General features: G+C 42.2%; 1 protein-coding gene across 1 annotated transcript in view; it reads right to left on the reverse strand.

Annotated features, from left to right (window-relative positions):
• SEL1L3 (SEL1L family member 3) overlaps positions 1–18,861 on the reverse strand; it is a 118,224-nt gene that overhangs the window by 82,249 nt on the left and 17,114 nt on the right. The window contains exons 3-6 of the mRNA XM_054553789.2: positions 8,235–8,361; positions 6,502–6,623; positions 6,050–6,165; positions 3,182–3,240 (exon numbers count right to left, since the gene is read on the reverse strand). Coding sequence (XP_054409764.2) covers positions 3,182–3,240; positions 6,050–6,165; positions 6,502–6,623; positions 8,235–8,361 — 424 coding nt within the window. The remainder of the gene's footprint in view (positions 1–3,181; positions 3,241–6,049; positions 6,166–6,501; positions 6,624–8,234; positions 8,362–18,861) is intronic.

Genomic DNA, 18,861 nt, shown 5'->3' on the forward strand with positions numbered 1-18,861 from the left:
ACAGGCGTGAGCCACTGTGCTAGGCCGGAGTACTGCCACTTTTACTAAGAAATTGTTTCAATGCTTCAATTGGGATGTAGAGTTGGTGTGTACCCCCAAATCAGTCTTGATCCCTTGATCCTTCTATGTTTATGCTGATTATGTCTTTACTTAAAATTTTAATATTTTATTCACCATGGATTCTCTGCATTCATTTCGATTTTTAAAAACATCATATTAATATGTTACTTATCATGATTACTGTTGAGTTAAATTGTGTACCCCTTCCTCCCACCAAATTCATATGTCAAAGTCCAAATCTCCAGCCCCTCAGATTGTGACCTTATTTGGAAACAGGGTCTTCGCAGACATAAGTAGTTAAATTGAGGTGATAACTGGAGTAGGGTGAGCCCCTAACCCAATATGACTGACATCTTTATAAAAAAGGGAAATTTGGACACAGACACACCCATGGGGAGGATGCCATGTGAAGACTGAAGTTATGCTGCCACGAGCCAAGGAGCTACCAGAAGCCAGGAGAGACCGGGAGCAAATCTGTCCCTCGTACCTTCACGGGATCACGGCCCTGCCAGCCCTATGATCCTGGACCTCTGCCCTCTAAAACTGAGATAATACATTTTTGTTGTTTAAGCCACTTCATTTTGGCACTTGGTTCTGGCAGCCCCAGCAAACGAATGCAATCCCTGAGCTTTCTGACACCCCCTTAAGTTTTAGGCTCACTTGCCTCACCCCGGCCCCAGCCCTGGATCATTCCGTGGCCACTCTGTCTCCCATTCACTCATATCAGCCTCTAGATCTCTGGGATTGAAGAGGAAAGGAAACTCTTACAAAGAAAATGAAAAGGAGCCTATGAAATTCAACCAGTTGTCAAAAATGTCCTGGAGCTGGACGTGGGTTTCAGGGGAGAGAGGGGAAGCTCTTATTTTAAACTTCATGTCCTGAAACAAAAACCTTTAATTTCTGGCCAGAGCCCACTTCACAGAACATGGAGATCTGATCTCCAAAGCTGACTCAGATCATCTGTTTCTCCAAAGACAGCTCCCAGGCTTCACTGTCCTTGAACTTTTCAGAGAAGACCCCCTAGCCACCTGTTATATAACAACACTCCTATGTGTTGAACACGTTCTGGCTGATCTGAATCTACCTCGGTGCTCTTGAAAACACGTGCTCTCTCCCTAGGCCGCAGCCGCTATGTTTCAATGCAGCTATTAAGCCACCCGCACCCTCTCTTTGCAGGCTAATAACACTTCTTTAGCCTCTCTATAAAACTCTAATCCTTTAATCCAGCCATGAAAATAAGAATTGTTCGATGTGCCCAGAGCCTAAAAGAAATCAGTTGGACTTAAATGAAAACAGGAATTTTTTTTTTATTTTTAAAATTTTTTTTTTTTTTTTTTAGTTTTTTAATGCAGATTCTGAGTTAGAAGCTCTGGAACAAAGCCCAAGATTCTGCATTTCTTTTCTTATCTTATCTTTTCTTTTTTTTTTTTTTTTTTGTTAAGATAGAGTATCACTGTCACCTAGGCTGGAGTGCTGTGGTGGGATCTTGGCTTACTGCAACCTCCACCTCTCAGGTTCAAGCAATTCTCGTGCCTCAGCCTTAAGTAGCTAGGATTACAGGTGCGTACCACCATGACTGGCTAATTTTTTAATTTTTAGTAGAGATGGGGGTTTCACTATGTTGGCCAGGCTGGTCTCGAACTCCTTGCCTCATGTGATTCACCCACCTTGGCTCCTGAAATGCTGGGATTACAAGTGTGAACCACCTATAAAATGCAGGGCCAAGAGTTTGTTTTTGTTTTTTTTTAAGTAGCATATATGGCCCTCTATTTCTGTCTCTGCCCCTCTTTGCTTCCCTTTCTTTAATAATCAGCATCCAAGAGAATTTGGGTTGTGCGGGATTCTGCGTATCCCCAGCCTGTTTGGAGAGGCAGCATTCTGCCTGCTGCAGTGAAATAGCAGACTCGAGGAATAAACCACTCCTCATCCCAGAAAAAGTGCCTAAAAGTCCTGATGCATTTTTTAAAATTATACATGCAAAATTGGTAATTTTTATTTCTGATCTTTACACTTATTTTTTTATTTTAAGACGGAGCCTTGCTCTGTCACCAGGCTGGAGTGCAGTGGCGCCATCTCAGCTCACTGCAATCTCTGCCTCCTGGGTTCAAGCCATTCTCGTGCCTCAGCCACCTGAGTAGCTGGGGTTACAGGCATGCGCCACCACGCTAGGCTAATTTTTGTATTTTTAGTAGAAACAGAGTTTTGCCATGTTGCCCAGGCTGGTCTCAAACTCGTAGCCTCAAGTAATCCACCTGCCTTGGCCTCCCAAAGTGCTGGGATTACAGGCGTGAGCCAACACCCCTGGCCTACACTTGTTCTTAAGCCTTCAATTTCAGATGTTCTTTGACATACGATGGGATTACATCCTAATAAACTCATTGTAAGTTGAAGGTATCATTAGTACAAAATGCATTTATTATCCCAATAAACTCATTGTAAAGTCAAAAAATCGCAAATCAAATCATCATTGGGTCAGGGACCACCTATATACATATATTATCTAGCTATAGCAAGGTATCCTGAATTCCTAATGAAGGTTGCCCCATGGTTCTGACACTATAAAACCCACTACTATACGTGGATGTAGAAGTAAATTAAAAAATGGTGAAACACAGGCAGGAAACTCAGTTCTTAGTTTCTGTAACTCTTGCAGAGAATGGTTATATAAAGATGAAAAGTGACTCCAATATCAATAGTTGCATACATTTCAAATCCAGATTATAAACATAAATATGAAGACTGTCTGCTTTTATGTCTTATATGAGGCCAAAGTTACCAACCATTCTCAATAAGCAACACTAATACTTTGATTTATTTTTCAGAATCCTTCATAGAAGATAATTTTCAAAGAAAATGAATTATAAAGTGCCATGAAAGGAAGAATTTACAATGAGATCTGCTTTTTTCTTGCTTAGAAAAAAAGGTTGTGGGGGAAACAGAAAGAGTTTGTGCATGGTAGGAAAAAAAAAGTATAAAGACTAGCTACAGGGCAGAGAATAATCCATGCTTGGAAAAGCTGAATGAGGAGATATGGAATAACATTAGGGCTGAGGGCTAAAGTATGAAGATTCCTTAACTCACATGCAGGCAAATTTTGAATAAAAAGAAAAATCACACTTACCTAATGGTCTGATTGTGGTAGCTTTTCAAATCCTGTCCAATGCTAGTGGTTACTACTATCTATGATGGGAGGGATACACAAGAATCAGTTACGCCTCATCACCCTACATTACCTATGCAGTCCTTTGTGTCAATTACTCACAATATGTGTTGGAGAGTCTTTTACCTGATCAGTTTCTGCAAAAATAAAATTAACAGCTTACTAGCCCTGTGCATGTTTTAAGATTTCATACATTTAACTTCCCCAAATGTGACTTGATGTGATTAAAAATATCTACAATGCAGTTTCCACCAAGTTTCAGATACTTCCAAACTCCAAGCCAAAGGCTCATTTGATGTATTTGTCCTTAAATGCTTGTTGTGTAGAAAGACAAGGAAATATGTATGACACTACAAGGAGTGTTTAAAATCCTGCTCTGATTCCATCAGAGCCTTAGGGGGAAAACAAGATTGGTGTTTTATGTTCTTCATGCACTGCTGTTCCCACCTCCCTTTCTCTAAGCACTGGGAATCATCATTCTCATTTTAACAGGGACACTATTTTTTGTCATGAATGCTGTTAGCTGTCTCATATGGGCTCTTCTCATATCTTGGACTCCAACATAATAAGCCTCTCGATTCAAGGGGCCACTTACATTCTGCTAGTGCTACCACAGAGTAAGTGTTAGGGCGTGTCTCAAAGACATGGCTATGACACTTGGTCTATGAAAGACAAACTAACCCACCAGAAACCAACCCAATTCAGCCATACAACATGTTGGTTCAGAAAAGAAAATGACTCACACCAGTTGTTTGCCTAAACCAACCATTTAAGTCACTTATACATTCAGTCAAGGCAGACTATGGTAGTCCCATCACAGAGGTGGATTTTGGGTGGGAAGCAATTATGTGTTGTTTGGAACCTGTGCATATTAGACCAGATAGAATAGAAAGAAGAAGGACAAGTGGGCGAAAGTCTACACACACCAAAAAAAATTTTTTACCCCCACTTATCTGGTCTTTCTAATTCTCTCCTGCTTTACTCAGCTATGTACTCCGCCACTAAATTTATCTCCTTCATTAAAGGACTACTTTTAATCTTCTGCTCAAATATCTTCTATGGTGCTTTGCAAGTTGATGTCTAAATTCCCTGATATCCAAGATTCTCTGCATTCTGCTCCTAAATACATATTTTTCCCTTCTATTAGCTTTCTATAGTCTACAAATTTCTACTCCAGTCAAACTAGTTTGTCTGCTAACCCCTAATAACATGCTGAAATACCCTCTTCTCCCTTCTCTATCTAAATCCTGTCCAACCAGAGAAATCTTCTCATGACACCTTCCCTAAGCATCCCAGCATAAAATGCTATCTCCCTTCTAGGAATCAATACAAATCATCTGGCAATTAATTATTTTTAAGTTATTATTATTATTGAGACAGAGTCTCACTTTGTTGCCCAGGCTGGAGTGCAGTGGCGCCATCTCGGCTCACTGCAACCTCCGCCTCCCGGATTCAAGCAAGTCTCCTGCCTCAGCCTCCTGAGTAGCTGGGATTATAGGCACGTACACCATGCCCAGTTAATTTTTGTATTTTTACTAGAGACGGGGTTTCACCATGTTGGCCAGGCTGGTCTCCTGACCTCAGGTGACCCACCCTCCTCAGCCTCCCAAAGTGCTGGGATTACAGGCGTGAGCCACCGCACCCAGCTGTCATCTGGCAACTAAGCTTGCTTTATGACAGTCCTTTACCTGCTTAATGTTACTTCCATAAATAGTCTACAAGCAACTCGAGCATAGTGCCTTGCATACAGTAGGTGCAAAATAAGATCTGTGAATCTGCACTGATGATTTTATACTTGTCTCAGGGACAACAGCACTGAGCTGACCTTCTCCACAGGAGAAAGCATCAACCAAGCTATTATGGCCGTCATAATTCTCACATAGATAGGAAGCTAAAATGTGGACCACCACTATGTCACCGAACATTTTTAAGTAAACAAATACACATACCAAGAATCCCAGCTATCATTTTACAGACTCTTCTCAGGAAAGCAGCAAGGACTGACCTGATTTCTTTTCTCTTACAGAAAAAGGAAATGTGATCAACTTAAACACCAAGGGAAGACTGTGCATCATTTCATCCACAAGACAAACAAAATGCCTCTTCCAGTTTTGTTACAGGAAAAATCACAGATCAATAAGAAAAGCTGATGAGAAAACAAAGCAACCAGAAAAAGGTGGCAAACCCACACTGTGTATATCGAGAAACAGAACTGTCTTCAATTAGAACAACAGATTTGCCATAATCCATAAAATTCATGTTATGAGAGTTTGAAGCAGTTATGTACAATGTTTTATGCTACAAAGTAGATAAAGACCCTCCATCCCACCTGAATTATCACTTATGTGTGTTGGTTATTACGATCTGTTTAATGCCAAACATAAGCAATTGCTTCACTTGCCAAAAGCAGTCAAATCATTTCTTGGCTGAACTAACCAATCCATTTCCTTAAAAAAAAAAGTTGTAGATCTGATAACACTATATAAACATGGCCAATATTGTTTTAACATTTATCTCCACAAAGCCTATCTCCCCAGGAGAAAAGGACTGAATTGCTCAGATCAGTATGGCTATAGAGCTGCTTGTATGCTTTATTCATTCACCCTACAGTCAAAAGCAGCACTTCAAAAGTTAATTAAATGGGATGGGATTCTTATGATTTAAACTTCCATCTATAAAAGTTTGATTTAGCAAGTGTGTAGTTGTAACGAGTCTATCATTTACCACAAATTTGCTTTTGCAGATTTTGTTGCTCCCCGGCTTTATGGCAATGCTTAACTTTAAGCGAAAATGCTCGTATGTCGTGTGATGAAGCGTGCATACAAATACCTGGCCTCCGTTAAAAGAGATATCCAGTCGAAACCACTCCTTCAAAGGTATGATGAATTTAGTTTTTACAGCAAGGTCTTCCCCTTTGACAAGATGCATCTGAATATGCAAATAGCCTAAAAGGAAAATTCGAGCACATGAAAATGACCAAAAAATTTCTGAGTGAATGAAGTAGCTAGGCCTTTTCAACAATTGTCCTAAGAAGCTACAAGACTCCACAAAAACAAAGCAAAACCCAAACGCGCATTTATAAATGCATTTCTTTGTAAATAAGACATTAGGTTTAAGCTTCTGGGAAAAGAAGTTAAATTTGAAGCCCACATTTGGAAGCCATTGCTCTTGCTGGGCTGCCATTTTGACGAGATCTTCCTTATTCTAGACAGACATATCTGTCACTAGGCAGAGCATTACAAAATTACAATGTCATTTTAAAGGTTGTGTTTTATACTCACCCTCTTCCGTAAGAAATACAGAAGGTGTGCCGTACATCTCATTAGAGTCAACAAAGTACAGAATCCCACAGAGGTTGGCCTTGCAATAATGGAGTAAATACAGCCACAATGAAACAGTAAACCTATAAGAGCGAGGGGGAAAAAAATTCTGCAGATGATATCATCCAAGAACAGGTAATTATGGTTAACAATGACCAAGTAAATTGCTTTCTTTCCAATGAACGGATGAATTTGCGTTCGCATTCATCATGGGAGATCAGCTTGCAAAGCTTGATTTTTGAAACAAAAGAGGTAGTTAAAGTAACTGCAAAAGACAGGAGTTAAGCTTCGTTGTACAAAACTAGCAGACTTTCTACCTTGCACCAAAAACTGTTTCTCTGCCTCTTTGAGAATCTCACATGCCTGCTATTTGAATTGTTGATTTAGGCTTACAAAGTCAGACATAGATAAAAAAATCTGGATTTTAATAAGAGGTGATTTGATAAGAAGCTATTTTAATTTCTATGATTAAAAGAAAAAACATAATTAGAGCCTTTTGAGCAATTTTGTTCCTTTCACAGATAAAAGCCATAAGGTAGAAAAATGTAATCATCTACAAATGGCATCACTATGTGATAATAGGGACACATATATGCTATTTTCATGCTCAGATTAGGTTATTCAGTATCACGGTCCTGGCTGACCAATACGGAACAATCTAATTATCCCATTCCTGGACTGGGGCTATTTTAGTCGAAAAAAATATTGTACATCTGTGACTTGTAGAGTGAGGATAAAATACCAGTAGCCAACTTAACCAGGACACATTTAGCCAAGATATGTGATCCATCAATCATTCAGAAAAGACTTGCTGAACACCCCTTGATACTGCACACAATGCTACTGACCAGTAGTTCAAAGGTGAGCCAGTGGGAATGATTGCATTTTGTATGTGAAACATGGATCAAGGTCGAAATGAATGCATTGATTTCTCTTCATTTACCCCAGTAACCAATTTACAGTTTGGGTTAAAGTGACAGTGGCCCCAGGTTCTTTGCAGATACACACAAGTCCTTTCCGGTCTTTGTAATCTGGCCTCAAAATCAGTGGTATGATATGCAAACAGATGGTGCCACACAGCTCCCTCCTGACCCACCCAGCTGAGCAAGCTCATGAAGATAAGTTATTACAAGGAAGCTTAGCAAAAACATACGCTCGGTAAAGTGACTCAAGATCTTTCTACAGCCAGCAGCACGGGAAGAATTAAATCACTCTGCTAAATCCATCTGGTCTGAGGTGAACCAGGAACCATTTTCAGCATCTTCAATTCAGCAGAAGAAAAAAAAATACATATATCTGGGTCTTGCTGAAATCAATGGAGGAGATCAGAAGTTGTGAGATTTCAAACAGCTCATCCAATCTTCCACGACAGAAAGGCAAAGCCAAGGCTGCAATCTGTGCTGGCTTTGGCTGGCTGCACCTGAGACCTTGCAGGGCCTCAGGCTTCAACACCTTGCTGTCTACTCATGTCATGTAAGGAGGCTAAGGCAAATTAAGGATTGTTAAATGCAAGAATAATTCAAGACTCATTTGAGGTTTTCAGGTCCACCAATTCTAAGCCACGGAGATCTCAACATTTTTGCAAAACACCTTACCAAGGTGTGTCCTCCGAAGGAGTTCTTCCACTAGCCTGCCCTGGTCCTCAAATAAAACAAGCACCGCCCGACCAGCTCCCTTCTGCTACCCATCCTTACACTGGGTAATCCATCCTCTGGCGTCGAGTGGCCTCCAGCTCTCGGTTCCGAAACCTCGGGAACTTCTTGACAATGCCTGTGTTTTCTCCACTGGAGGCATAAGGAAAGCCAAGCAGGGCAACCACATCTGCAAACAGCAAAATGGCTCCCTTTCAATTATATCCAGAAAAACATTCCTTCCCAAACCACATTCATCCTGAAAGCCTCTGCTGAGCTCCAATCAAACATTTAAGTGAGATACCCTAAAAATATTAGCAAACATCTGTTGAATATATGCCAAGCACCATGCTAAGCACTCTGCAGAGACCATGTCAATTACTTTTCATAATAACTCTGTGAAGTAGATTCTATTATTAGTTCCATTCTACAGATGAAAAGCCCGAGGCTAAGTTCACAAAGTTAATAAGTGATAGAACCACAATTCAGGTTCTGAACTCAGGCTTCTGTGTTCATAATCATTTCACATCCTGCCCTCTGAATGCTAAGAAAAGCATCTGAATTTGTGTTATAACAGTAAGTTAACACTTCTATAGTTCTCACTATGGTCCTGACATTTTTGTAAATGTGCTACATAAATTTGTTCATTTCATTTTCATTATTATCCCCAGTCTACAGATGAGAAAACAGAGGCACGGTTGCCAAAATAGTAACTAATATTTAGTGTACACCAGCAATATGCTAAGCACAATCCAGGGATAATCTCACTTCATTTCACAACAAACTATGAAATAGGTTCTTTTATTATCCCCATTTAACAGATTAAAAACTGAGCATCAGAGAGGGTTAAATAAGAGATGGAGCTGGGATTCAAACTCAGGCTCTTTGGTTTCAGAATCCATACTCTTAAAATTGCAGTTTTTTTGTCTTCTGTGCAAACTTTCCACAGTAAATTCAACATACTACCGTACATAAAAATTACTAACCATATACCTTAACATTGGAAAGTCTTCCATTTTATTTCACAAACACGAAAGAATTCTTCTCTATAGCTCTAAAAAGCATAGGGATGTTCACAACAAATCTTAAAGGGAGAACTGAGTTATTTAATCTATACTTAATACTTACCACTTTCAACAAGCCTAAGTATGAATTTTTGGTTTTCCATATGATTCCCAACTAAAGAAAACAGAATCCACTTAACTCAACCTAGGAATAAGAATACTTTTCTTGGCTGGGCGTGCTGGCTCACATCTGTAATTCCAGCACTTTGGGAGGCCAAAGTGGGCAGATCACTTGAGGTCAGGAGTTCGAGACCAGCCTGGCCAACATGGTGAAACCCCATGTCTACTAAAACTACAAAAAAAAATTAGCCGGGCATGGTAGTGTGTGCCTGTAATCCCAGCTACTAGGGAGGCTGAGGCAAGAGAATTGCTTGAAGCCAGGAGGCGGAGGTTGCTGTGAGCTGAGATGGCACCACTGCACTCCAAACTGGGCAACAGAGCAAGACTCCGTCTCAAAGAAAAAGGATACTTTTCTTCTGCTTAAAATACTCCTTAGTTTAGACATTCATGATTAAATAGTGGAAACAGTCTATTTTCCTGGGCCTCTCGGAGAGAGAAGAGTTGATTTATGTGCAATTCATCAAATACCAATATTGGCACAAATTATGGGGGCTTCAGCCTAGGATGCTGGACGTCCCAGCTCTCATTTCCCAAAGGAAATAAAAAGTTTTATTATATAGACAGGTACCTCTGGTTTACTACAATTTGGAAATTGTAAGAACAGTTTTTAGAATCTCAGGCCCTTGTGTATTTTAATAGGATTAAATGAGCCAATTTCTCCCCAGTAGCCACAAATCTACATGGTTTGTTACAAGTAGAGATGCATTTGGAAATCCAAAAGAGTGGAGTTATCAATTTCAACAGAAGCACTTAAAACCCTTTGTTTTTTCAATTTGAGCTCAATTTGGGCCCACTGGACTTGCTGGTCTATGATGGGAGTGGTGAGAGGGGTGAGAAATGGAAGTACTGCAAAGGTTTTCTTTGGAATCTGAGGGAAAAATTTACCAAGGAAGTTGACATCAGCTCAACTTTGGTTTGGCTTCCACTATGTTGAGTGGAGCAGAAGAGACCAGATGGCCACGTTAGACCCCTAGGAAGCCTTCTGCTGGTGATGGCTGTTGAGTGATCTAGTGTGCAGTGGAAACATTTGTCAAAACAAATGGGATTCAATTCTGCCCAACCTGACTCCAATAAAAAAAAAGCTTCATAAAGGAGGTTTCTAAAGTGGAAAGAGTTAAAAGTGAATGACAATGAGCGCTCCCTTGTCCAAAGACCAAAATAAAGCAGGTCAAATGGGAGAACTTGCCGCAATAGATTATGAAGGAAAAAGCTCAGACCCAAAGATCTAAAATAATTTTACAAGAACACATACCGTTTGTACCCAACAAAACCAAAGTAATGGTAGTTTTCTTTCAAATCTGTAGCTTCGCTATGTGTATAATTTGGATTCCTAGTGGAGTTTGCCCTCAGTATAATACTGTCTTTCGATTACAATTAGAGGTAATGAACAAGAATTAATTTTGGAGCAGGAGAAGACTTTAAAATTCATCTGAATAACATATAGGATATGTTATCATATATGTTATTTATCAGGATAACATATAGATCCATTGTCTAATAACTGATTATAGCTGCGTGCAATGCTATAATTGACTAGTGATGTCTTGTCATGGGCAGTGGAATGGGGAGCAACGGTACCAGTGCCATCCACCACTAAATAATTTACAGGTAGGAAAACTTATGTCCAAAGAGGTTTACTGCCTTGCCTCTAGAATGTACTCATTAAAGCAGGGGCCTTACTTGTTCACTATTCCATCCCCAGAACCTAGAACAGTGCACAGTACTTGATAAAGACCCCATAAATATTTGATGAATGAATGAATGTAGGTGTGGCCAAGTCAGGATTTGAATCTGTCTCCCTTCCTCCTAGTACTGTCCACAATTCTGTAATGTGCACCACACTGCGTAAGCCAAAGAATGACCTTTCTTCTTTCAAATCCTTTCCCCGAATTCATTTCTTTAGCTTATTTTGCAGGAAGAGCTTAGGTTAAACAAACAAACAAAAAAAGACACAATTAAGACGTAAACATAGAATGCCAGGAAAACAACTGATGTTAGGAACCCTTTGCTGTTTTGCTTGTATTATTTCCTCAAATTTTAGAGCAATAAGAGGCAACAGATATTATATGGTGCAAACCCCTTCATTTGGAGACAAGAAAAATGTAAGTGTCTTAATGAAGATTTCATAGCTAGTAAGAAGCCCTAATATGACTCAAACCTGGCCTCCGCACTGCAAACCAATGGGCTTTTCTTCTCACAAGTCCTCCCAGAGAGAACCTCGGCTGATATTCAGTGGGCATGACCTGTGTGGATATACTGGTTGCTAAAACGCTGAAATATTTCTATTTTGGTTTGATAATTGATGTCACCTTGAACCTCCAAGGCCCCACCAACCCTGGCCCCTCCTTCAAGTTAGAGCCTGGCCCAGCAGCGGCCTCTGGAGCCGGCTTCAGCACTAAGGCTAGCACCCACTGGAGTTCACCGAGGCCCCCCACCCCTCACTGGTTGTTAAATATTTTAAATCTCATCCCTGGGTCAGGTGGGGTTAAGGGACGATTATGTAGCCCATTCTCTAGTTCAGCTGAGTGATCAGAACCCTGACACAGATCCCTTGCTCGGGAAAAGGTAACATTTCCATGTAACAAAGGTAACACTTCCATGTAACAAAACCCCACTCCAGATGTGCTTCAAACACACAGCAATGAAGCCACTGAGATCATCAGCCCACCCTCGGAGAAGCTGAAGATGGTCTCAATGCAAGGAATCACAATGACTACAAGTCTGTAAGCAAAATCTGCGGGGAAAGAAGCGAAGATTTCTCAACCTGGAGAAATAAAGCCAGAGCACAGGCAGCTCAATAATGCTTTCCAAACACAGGACATTCAAAAGCCAGTGGCCAATAAGGTGTTTAATTTTCTTTAAAGCCAAAGCCTGAGAATAAAAACTCAATTTTCTAGCAGATATGATTTAGGTCAGATCTTCCTCCAGAAAGGATACTAGGCATACTAGGCAGTGAAGCAGGTTCCTAAGGAAGTCTGTGGAACATTCGATGGCACGAATCTTAAGAATAAAACCAGTTTTACTCCTAGTAATTTATCCTCTAAACATGCTTATGAGTGTGCACAGAGATACATGTACAAGGATGTTCAGTGAAGCCTTGTGGTTAAAAGCAACAGCACGATCATCAGCAAAAGATAGGTTAAATAAATTACGGTCTGTCAGGTGCTAAGGAGCTGTTGAAAAGAATGAGGTCGGCAGCATGTCCTGGTACAGAAAAATCTACTGTATTGTTAATGAGCGCAGGTCCATTTCTAGAATCCTCTCATTTGTGCAGGAAGAAAACGGGACACAACTTAATGCTTGTATGTGCAGGGAACATTTCTAGAAGGAGACACAAGAAACTGTTGCTAATGAATTTACTTCTGGGAAAAGGACCAGAAGATTCGAGGGTGAGGGGTGTGGAAACTTACTCGTTCCCCTAAACCTTTTCACGCTATTTAAATTTTTTTTATTGTTACCGTGTACACGTATTACTTTTTCGTCTATGAAAGAAAAGAACAAAAGCTCTGAGCACTTCCGGGCAGGCACATAGAAGGAGCCAGCTTCTTCCCAAGGCCTCCCCACCCTCGGCCTCCGAGGCTGCCCAATCCGCTTCAAAGACACAAAGTCCAGTGGGTGAAGAAAACAGGATGATTCACATCGATAAAAATTCAACTTTAAAAAAAGTATTCTTTCTAATTTGGAACCTGGGTTAGGACTGTATTAGCATATTTCAGAGAGGCGGCATAGCAAAGTCAAAAGAATCAGGAAGTCTGGACTCCAGTTAAACAAACTCACTGAGCCTCGGTTTTCCTCTTTGTTAAAGAAAGGTTGAGAATAACACTGTGTTTCCCATGGTACTATTATGAGGATTAAATGAGACAATGTGCGCGAAAAAAGTGTTTTGAAAATCATAAAGGGGAATGCAGATGCCAGGCATTAATTAGTGTTATTACTGAAAAAATCAGACTACCATGATTAACTGGAAAAAAAGGAACTAGGTCTGTTTTTTTTTAATGCCAAATATATAGTTTATAACTACTAAAAGTACTATCATGACATTGACTTGAATAGTCCTGCTGCATAAACCATTTTTTTCACAAAGACAAGTCAAGGCTGGTTCCAACACTTGACTTAACTTTCAATCATTTTGTTGTAATGAAATTTTGTTATAAAAAATCATACTTCCAGTCCATTGGATCTGAAGATGAGAACGCATTTTTGAAAGGAAAATAGTGGAGAAGAAGAAAACTGCCATGTTGCCCCAGAGTTTCTTATTTAAGAGGGAAGATCAGAGAAATGTTCATAAAGCTAAACATTAGGGCATTTAAGAACCTTCCAAGACTGTTCCTAACCTGCTTATCTAGTCTTACTTCTTGAATTGCCCATCTCACACCTGAGATTGTATCTTGGAACATAAACCACAGCAAGTGTGCTGCTAGTCACATTTCCACTCCATGGCAGACAGTAACTGATGGACATGGCAGTCTTTCTCAGTATGTGCAGACTCATCCTCAGAATCCTACTCAACACCATGCTCTAGGCAGCCACCCCCAATCAATACAAGCTAGCCTGTGAGATGAAGCCTTGTTGCCATCTTTCCCGTCAAGGAACAAAGGCTTGTCACCATTTCCTGATCAGGAATTTTCTGCTGTGTGCCACAGCTTATGCCTTCCCCTCTGCCTGAAAGCTCAATGTCCTTCCTTCATTCCTTTTTTTTTTTTCCTTCTTCTTCTTTTTTTTTTTTTTTTGAGACAGAGTCTTGCTCTGTTGCCCAGGCTGGAGTGCAGTGGCACCATTTTGGCTCACTGCAGCCTCCACCTCCTGAATTCAAGCAATTCTCCCTCCTCAGCCCCCTGAGAAGCTGGGACTACAGATGCATGCCACCATGCCTGGCTAATTTTCTGTATTTTTAGTAGAGCTGGGATTTCACCATGTTGGCTAGGCTGGTCTCTAACTCCTGGCCTCAAGTGATCTGCCTGCCTCAGCCTCCCAAAGTGCTGGGATTACAGGCGTGAGCCACTGCACCCAGCCCCTCCTTTTTGATCCATGAAAACTCTACTCATCCCTCAAGTCTCTGTCAAAATGTCACCTCCTCTGTGAAGAAGCCACACAAAGTGCTTAACATATACAGATTGCTCAGGAACTTTTAATCAGTGAATAAATGACTTAAAATAAATAAATAGCTTCATGACATCACCTGGTAGTTTAGCCTAATGAATAACTGTGGGGTTTGGGAGCCAAACTACCCAGGTTCAAACTCCAGCATCTTCATTAATAGCTGTGCAAACTTAGACAAGCTACTTTATCTCTCTGAGTCAGTTTTCTGTTTTCTCCTTGGTAAATATCACAGTGGAATATTGGGCAAATTAAATTAAATAACAATGTCCCAGGCGCTGTAGTTCACCCAGCACTTTGTAATCCCAGCACTTTGGGGGCCGATGCGGGCAGATCACTTGAGGACAGGAGTTTGAGACCAGCCTGGCCAACATAGCGAAACACCATCTCTACTGAAAATACAAAAATTAGCTGGGTGTGGTGGCACGCATCTGTAACACCAGCTACTTGGGAGGCTGAGGCAGGAGAATCGCATGAACCTGGGAGGCGGAGGGTGCAGTGAACTGAGATCGCGCCACTGCACTCCAGCCTGGGTGACAGAGCAAGACCCTGTCTCAAAAAAATCAGATAACCACGTAAACCACATAAAGCACTTTGACAGTGCCTGGCACATAGCAAATGCTCAGTAGCAGTAAGTGACTGTAACTATTGGTAGCCATGTTAAAGAGGGTGGCTTTGTCCTCATCTTTGAGCCTCCACACTCAGTAAAGAAATTGATACATAGTAGGTGCTCAGTCAATCTTTGTTTAATTGAATCAATCATGATACGTGTCATAGAAGCGGTACTAACACAGCATTCTGATGGCCAGCATTTATGAAGTTAATTTCTGGTTGTGGAAATTAAAAAAAAAAAAAAACTCAACAAAACTTCAGGGTGGGGGCTAGAAAAGTGTTAGAAATTTGAGCTGGCTGTTGAAATAGGGGCATGATTTTGCCAAGCAGACATGGAAAGTGGCAGTGGGGGGAGGTGTTGCTTCGTGGGCTGGGGGAGTCGGGACGGAACAGGAGCTATTCTAGGGAAAAGAAACTGCTTTAGCAAAGACATAGGGGTGGGGAATCAAAGACTTAAACCACAAAGGGGAAGCTGAGCTTACCTGTGGCTACAAAGAAGAATCCCTGAACAGGAGGAGCCTGCAGCCTTAACTAGCGCATCCCCAGTGGGTTTGTCTGGGAAGCTACGGAGTGTGTGCAGTGGCCCTAGGGAAGGAGCACCGCCACCCCCACCCCCACACACTCCCTCATGTGGCAACACAGCCCTGCAAGGATATCAGTGTGTGATGTTCACAAACTGTCCTTCCCCCTTGGTTAAGAGCATTCATTCAATCAACAAATAGTCACGAGTGCAGGGCCCTATGCTCAGCATCAGAACAAAGCAAACAAGTCCCGGGGCCTTGTGGAGCTTGTGCTCCAGTGTAGGCCAGGCAATAGACACATAGGCAACTAAAGATATTTACTGAAACTGTCCAGTGGTGATCAGGCCAGGAAGGAAAATGAAGGTGGACAATGACAGGCATGGCGGTGGCGGTGGGCTTGCTGTCTTAGATAAGGAGATGGCATTGGAGCAGAGGGGTAGGTGAGGTAAGGAAGTGGCCATGTGGTGATCTGGGAGAAGAGCATCTTAGGTGGAGGGAGCAGTCACACACATGTCCCAAAGTGAGAATGAACTCGGTATGCTCCAGGAGAAGCAAGCGGGCCCCTGTGGCTAGAAGCAGTGGGGAAGGGTGTGCATGGTGGGACACGAGCTGCAAGGGGAGAGGGACCGATTCCCACAGAGTAAGAGGCATGGGTTGATCTTAACTGGGATCAGTGGGTAATGGGAGGAACTGGGGAGTTTAATCAGGCAGTGATGCGATCAGCTTGCACTGGCTGCTGGTGGGGGTTCAGGAGGGTATGACGGGCAAAACTGGGTGGCCACTTGCAGGCAGTGCCAGGAGTCCAGACAGGAGGATGACGGCTTAGACCAGGACAACGGTACTCCGTGTGGTGAGAAATGCAAGAAGGGACTGAATATGTGACACATACAGCCAGCACTAGGTGACTCTCAAAATAGAGTATGACAGGAAGAGAAGTCCAGGTGGGCCCCCGGGTCTGGGGCCCAAGTCATCGGCTTGCATGGCTGATTCCTTTCTTTCCGTGACTCCAGCGTGAGTCAGGCACACATGTGATTTGGGAGGGACAACAGAAACGCCCAGTCCCGTCCCTCAAGGAAATAAGCCACACTAGGTAGATCCACAGTCTGCCTATGGCTACATATGCCCCCCACACCCAGGATGCAGCAGCAACAGGGGCACCAGGGGCACGTGGCCGAGTCGTGGCACACACGTGCTCCCAATGGCTACCGACTTCTCATCTGGGTTAGGATTTCCCTGCAGAGCTGGGTAAACGTCTGCTGCATCTCCACCAAAAATCAGTCTCATGGCCTCGCCGGCTCTGGCCTGGCAAAGGAGATAAGCTGCTGAGAGCCATGTCTGGACACACACGGCCCTCGCCTCAGTAGCCTCGGGAAAGCCAGTGGTGGAGGCCCTCCAAGCACACTTCCAGAACGCCTGGGCACAGGGACTTTGACTCTTTTTATACATGAAAAGGAAAATGAAAGCAAGTCAGGGAGTACTTCAGTTCAGAAGCAGGGCCATCGTAGGACACCAGGCACTTGACACAGAAAACCTTCCCTGAAACCCCACATCAGTGCTGTCTGAGACAGGAACCATACATGACAGGCCCCCTGTGGCTCAGCTTGGAGCCTCGCTAATGCCATCTTGTTCTGACTTGATTCTTGTTCATCAAGAAGCCCCTGCTAAGAACAAACCAGAGGCCTGGCCCCCTTCCATCCCCACAGCCCGGATCCGGAACAAAGGTCATGGATGTTTTCCATGGGACTGCTGCAGACGCTCTTGTGATCTGTCTTTTGGAGGAGGAAGAATGTGTACCCCTTTTTCGGTAAACAAATCACAGCCTTGTAATCAGAGCTTATTTTGAGGGTGCATGGAGCTCCCCACCATTTTCAGTGACTTTAACTCTTGGGAAAGGGTTTTCTCTGCGTTATGGTTTAATTCTCACTCCTAAGGTAATGCTCTGAAGCAGGTGAGGAGAAAAATCCCACTGTGCTGTTCCTAAGCCTTGTGAATATGAGAAGAAACAACAAAAGAAGGAAAAGACGTTTCACATTTTAAGGGCATATTCAGGCGCCCTAAGAACTGAGCCAGTTCGTTAAATGATTTCATTTGGAAACTTCCAGCTTGCAATTCAGTCATTCTTCAATGAGAAATACATGATTTGTCAAATATGGAATGGAATCATTAATCCCTGACAAAGTCGGAGGTACAGCAAATTATGGCTGTGTGTGCCCCATGCTCTCTTCCCCTTAACAAATTAGGTGGCCCTGTGGAAGGTATTCCAGACAGATGCCTGCATGGGGCTCTGCCTGGAAGAGGGAGGCACACTGATCATCAAAATGATTGACTTGACTGCTTTCAGACATTTAACTACCCATCCCACCCTCCCTGCTATGTGCACACACACAGAAAGGGAATTTGCTTTCATCTTCTAGATATTTTTTCATTTAAAGCACTGCACAAATGCAAAATAAGCCAGACAGACAGGGCTATTAAAATGTAGGTTAAAATTGTATAGATCTACACAAACACAGGACCCCCCTGTAAAAAGTGGTAAAATCTGAGTAAGGTCTGGAGTCCAGTTAACAGTATTAGATCAGCATTACTTCCCCAATTTTGATTTTACACTGTAGTTATGGAAAATGAGGAAGCGGGGGTGAGGATACACAGGGACCCTGTACCCTTTGCAACTTTCTGTGAATCTATAATTATTTCAAAATAGTTTTAATCCAGCACTTTGGAAGGCCAAGATGGGAGGACTGCTTGAGCCTAGGAGTTCAAGACCAGCCTGAGCAACATAGGAAGACCCCATCTCTACAAAAAAATAAAAAAATAAACTGGGTGTGGTGGTGCATGCCTGTGGTCCCCGCTACTCAGGAGGCTGAGGTGGGAGGATTGCTTGAGCCCAGGATGTTGAGGCTATAGTGAGTTATGATCATGCCACTGCACTCCAGCTTGGGTAACAGAGTGAAACCCTGTCTCAAAACAAGAAAAAGTTTTGAAAAATATCAAATGTGCCAGTTCTAGGGTAAGTGGCTTCTGACCAACTATCATGTATGGTGACACAGGTCCTTTCAGTTTTCATTATATGCAGAGCTGTTTTGGGACAGTACCAAGAAATCACCATAGTCATTATTTCCCCCAAAGATAGCCCAACAGAAATCACATCCCAGAGGCGACAAGAAGTTGATCACTAAAGGAAAAACTTAGAGTGCATGTCCTTAAGTCACCTTGTCCCAAACCCATCCTGTTGATGAAATGTCAGGCACTTCCTGTGGAAGGATCTGTTGCCACAAA

This window comes from Pongo abelii, chromosome 3 (assembly GCF_028885655.2).
Source record: "Pongo abelii isolate AG06213 chromosome 3, NHGRI_mPonAbe1-v2.0_pri, whole genome shotgun sequence".
Taxonomy (NCBI): Eukaryota; Metazoa; Chordata; class Mammalia; order Primates; family Hominidae; genus Pongo; species Pongo abelii.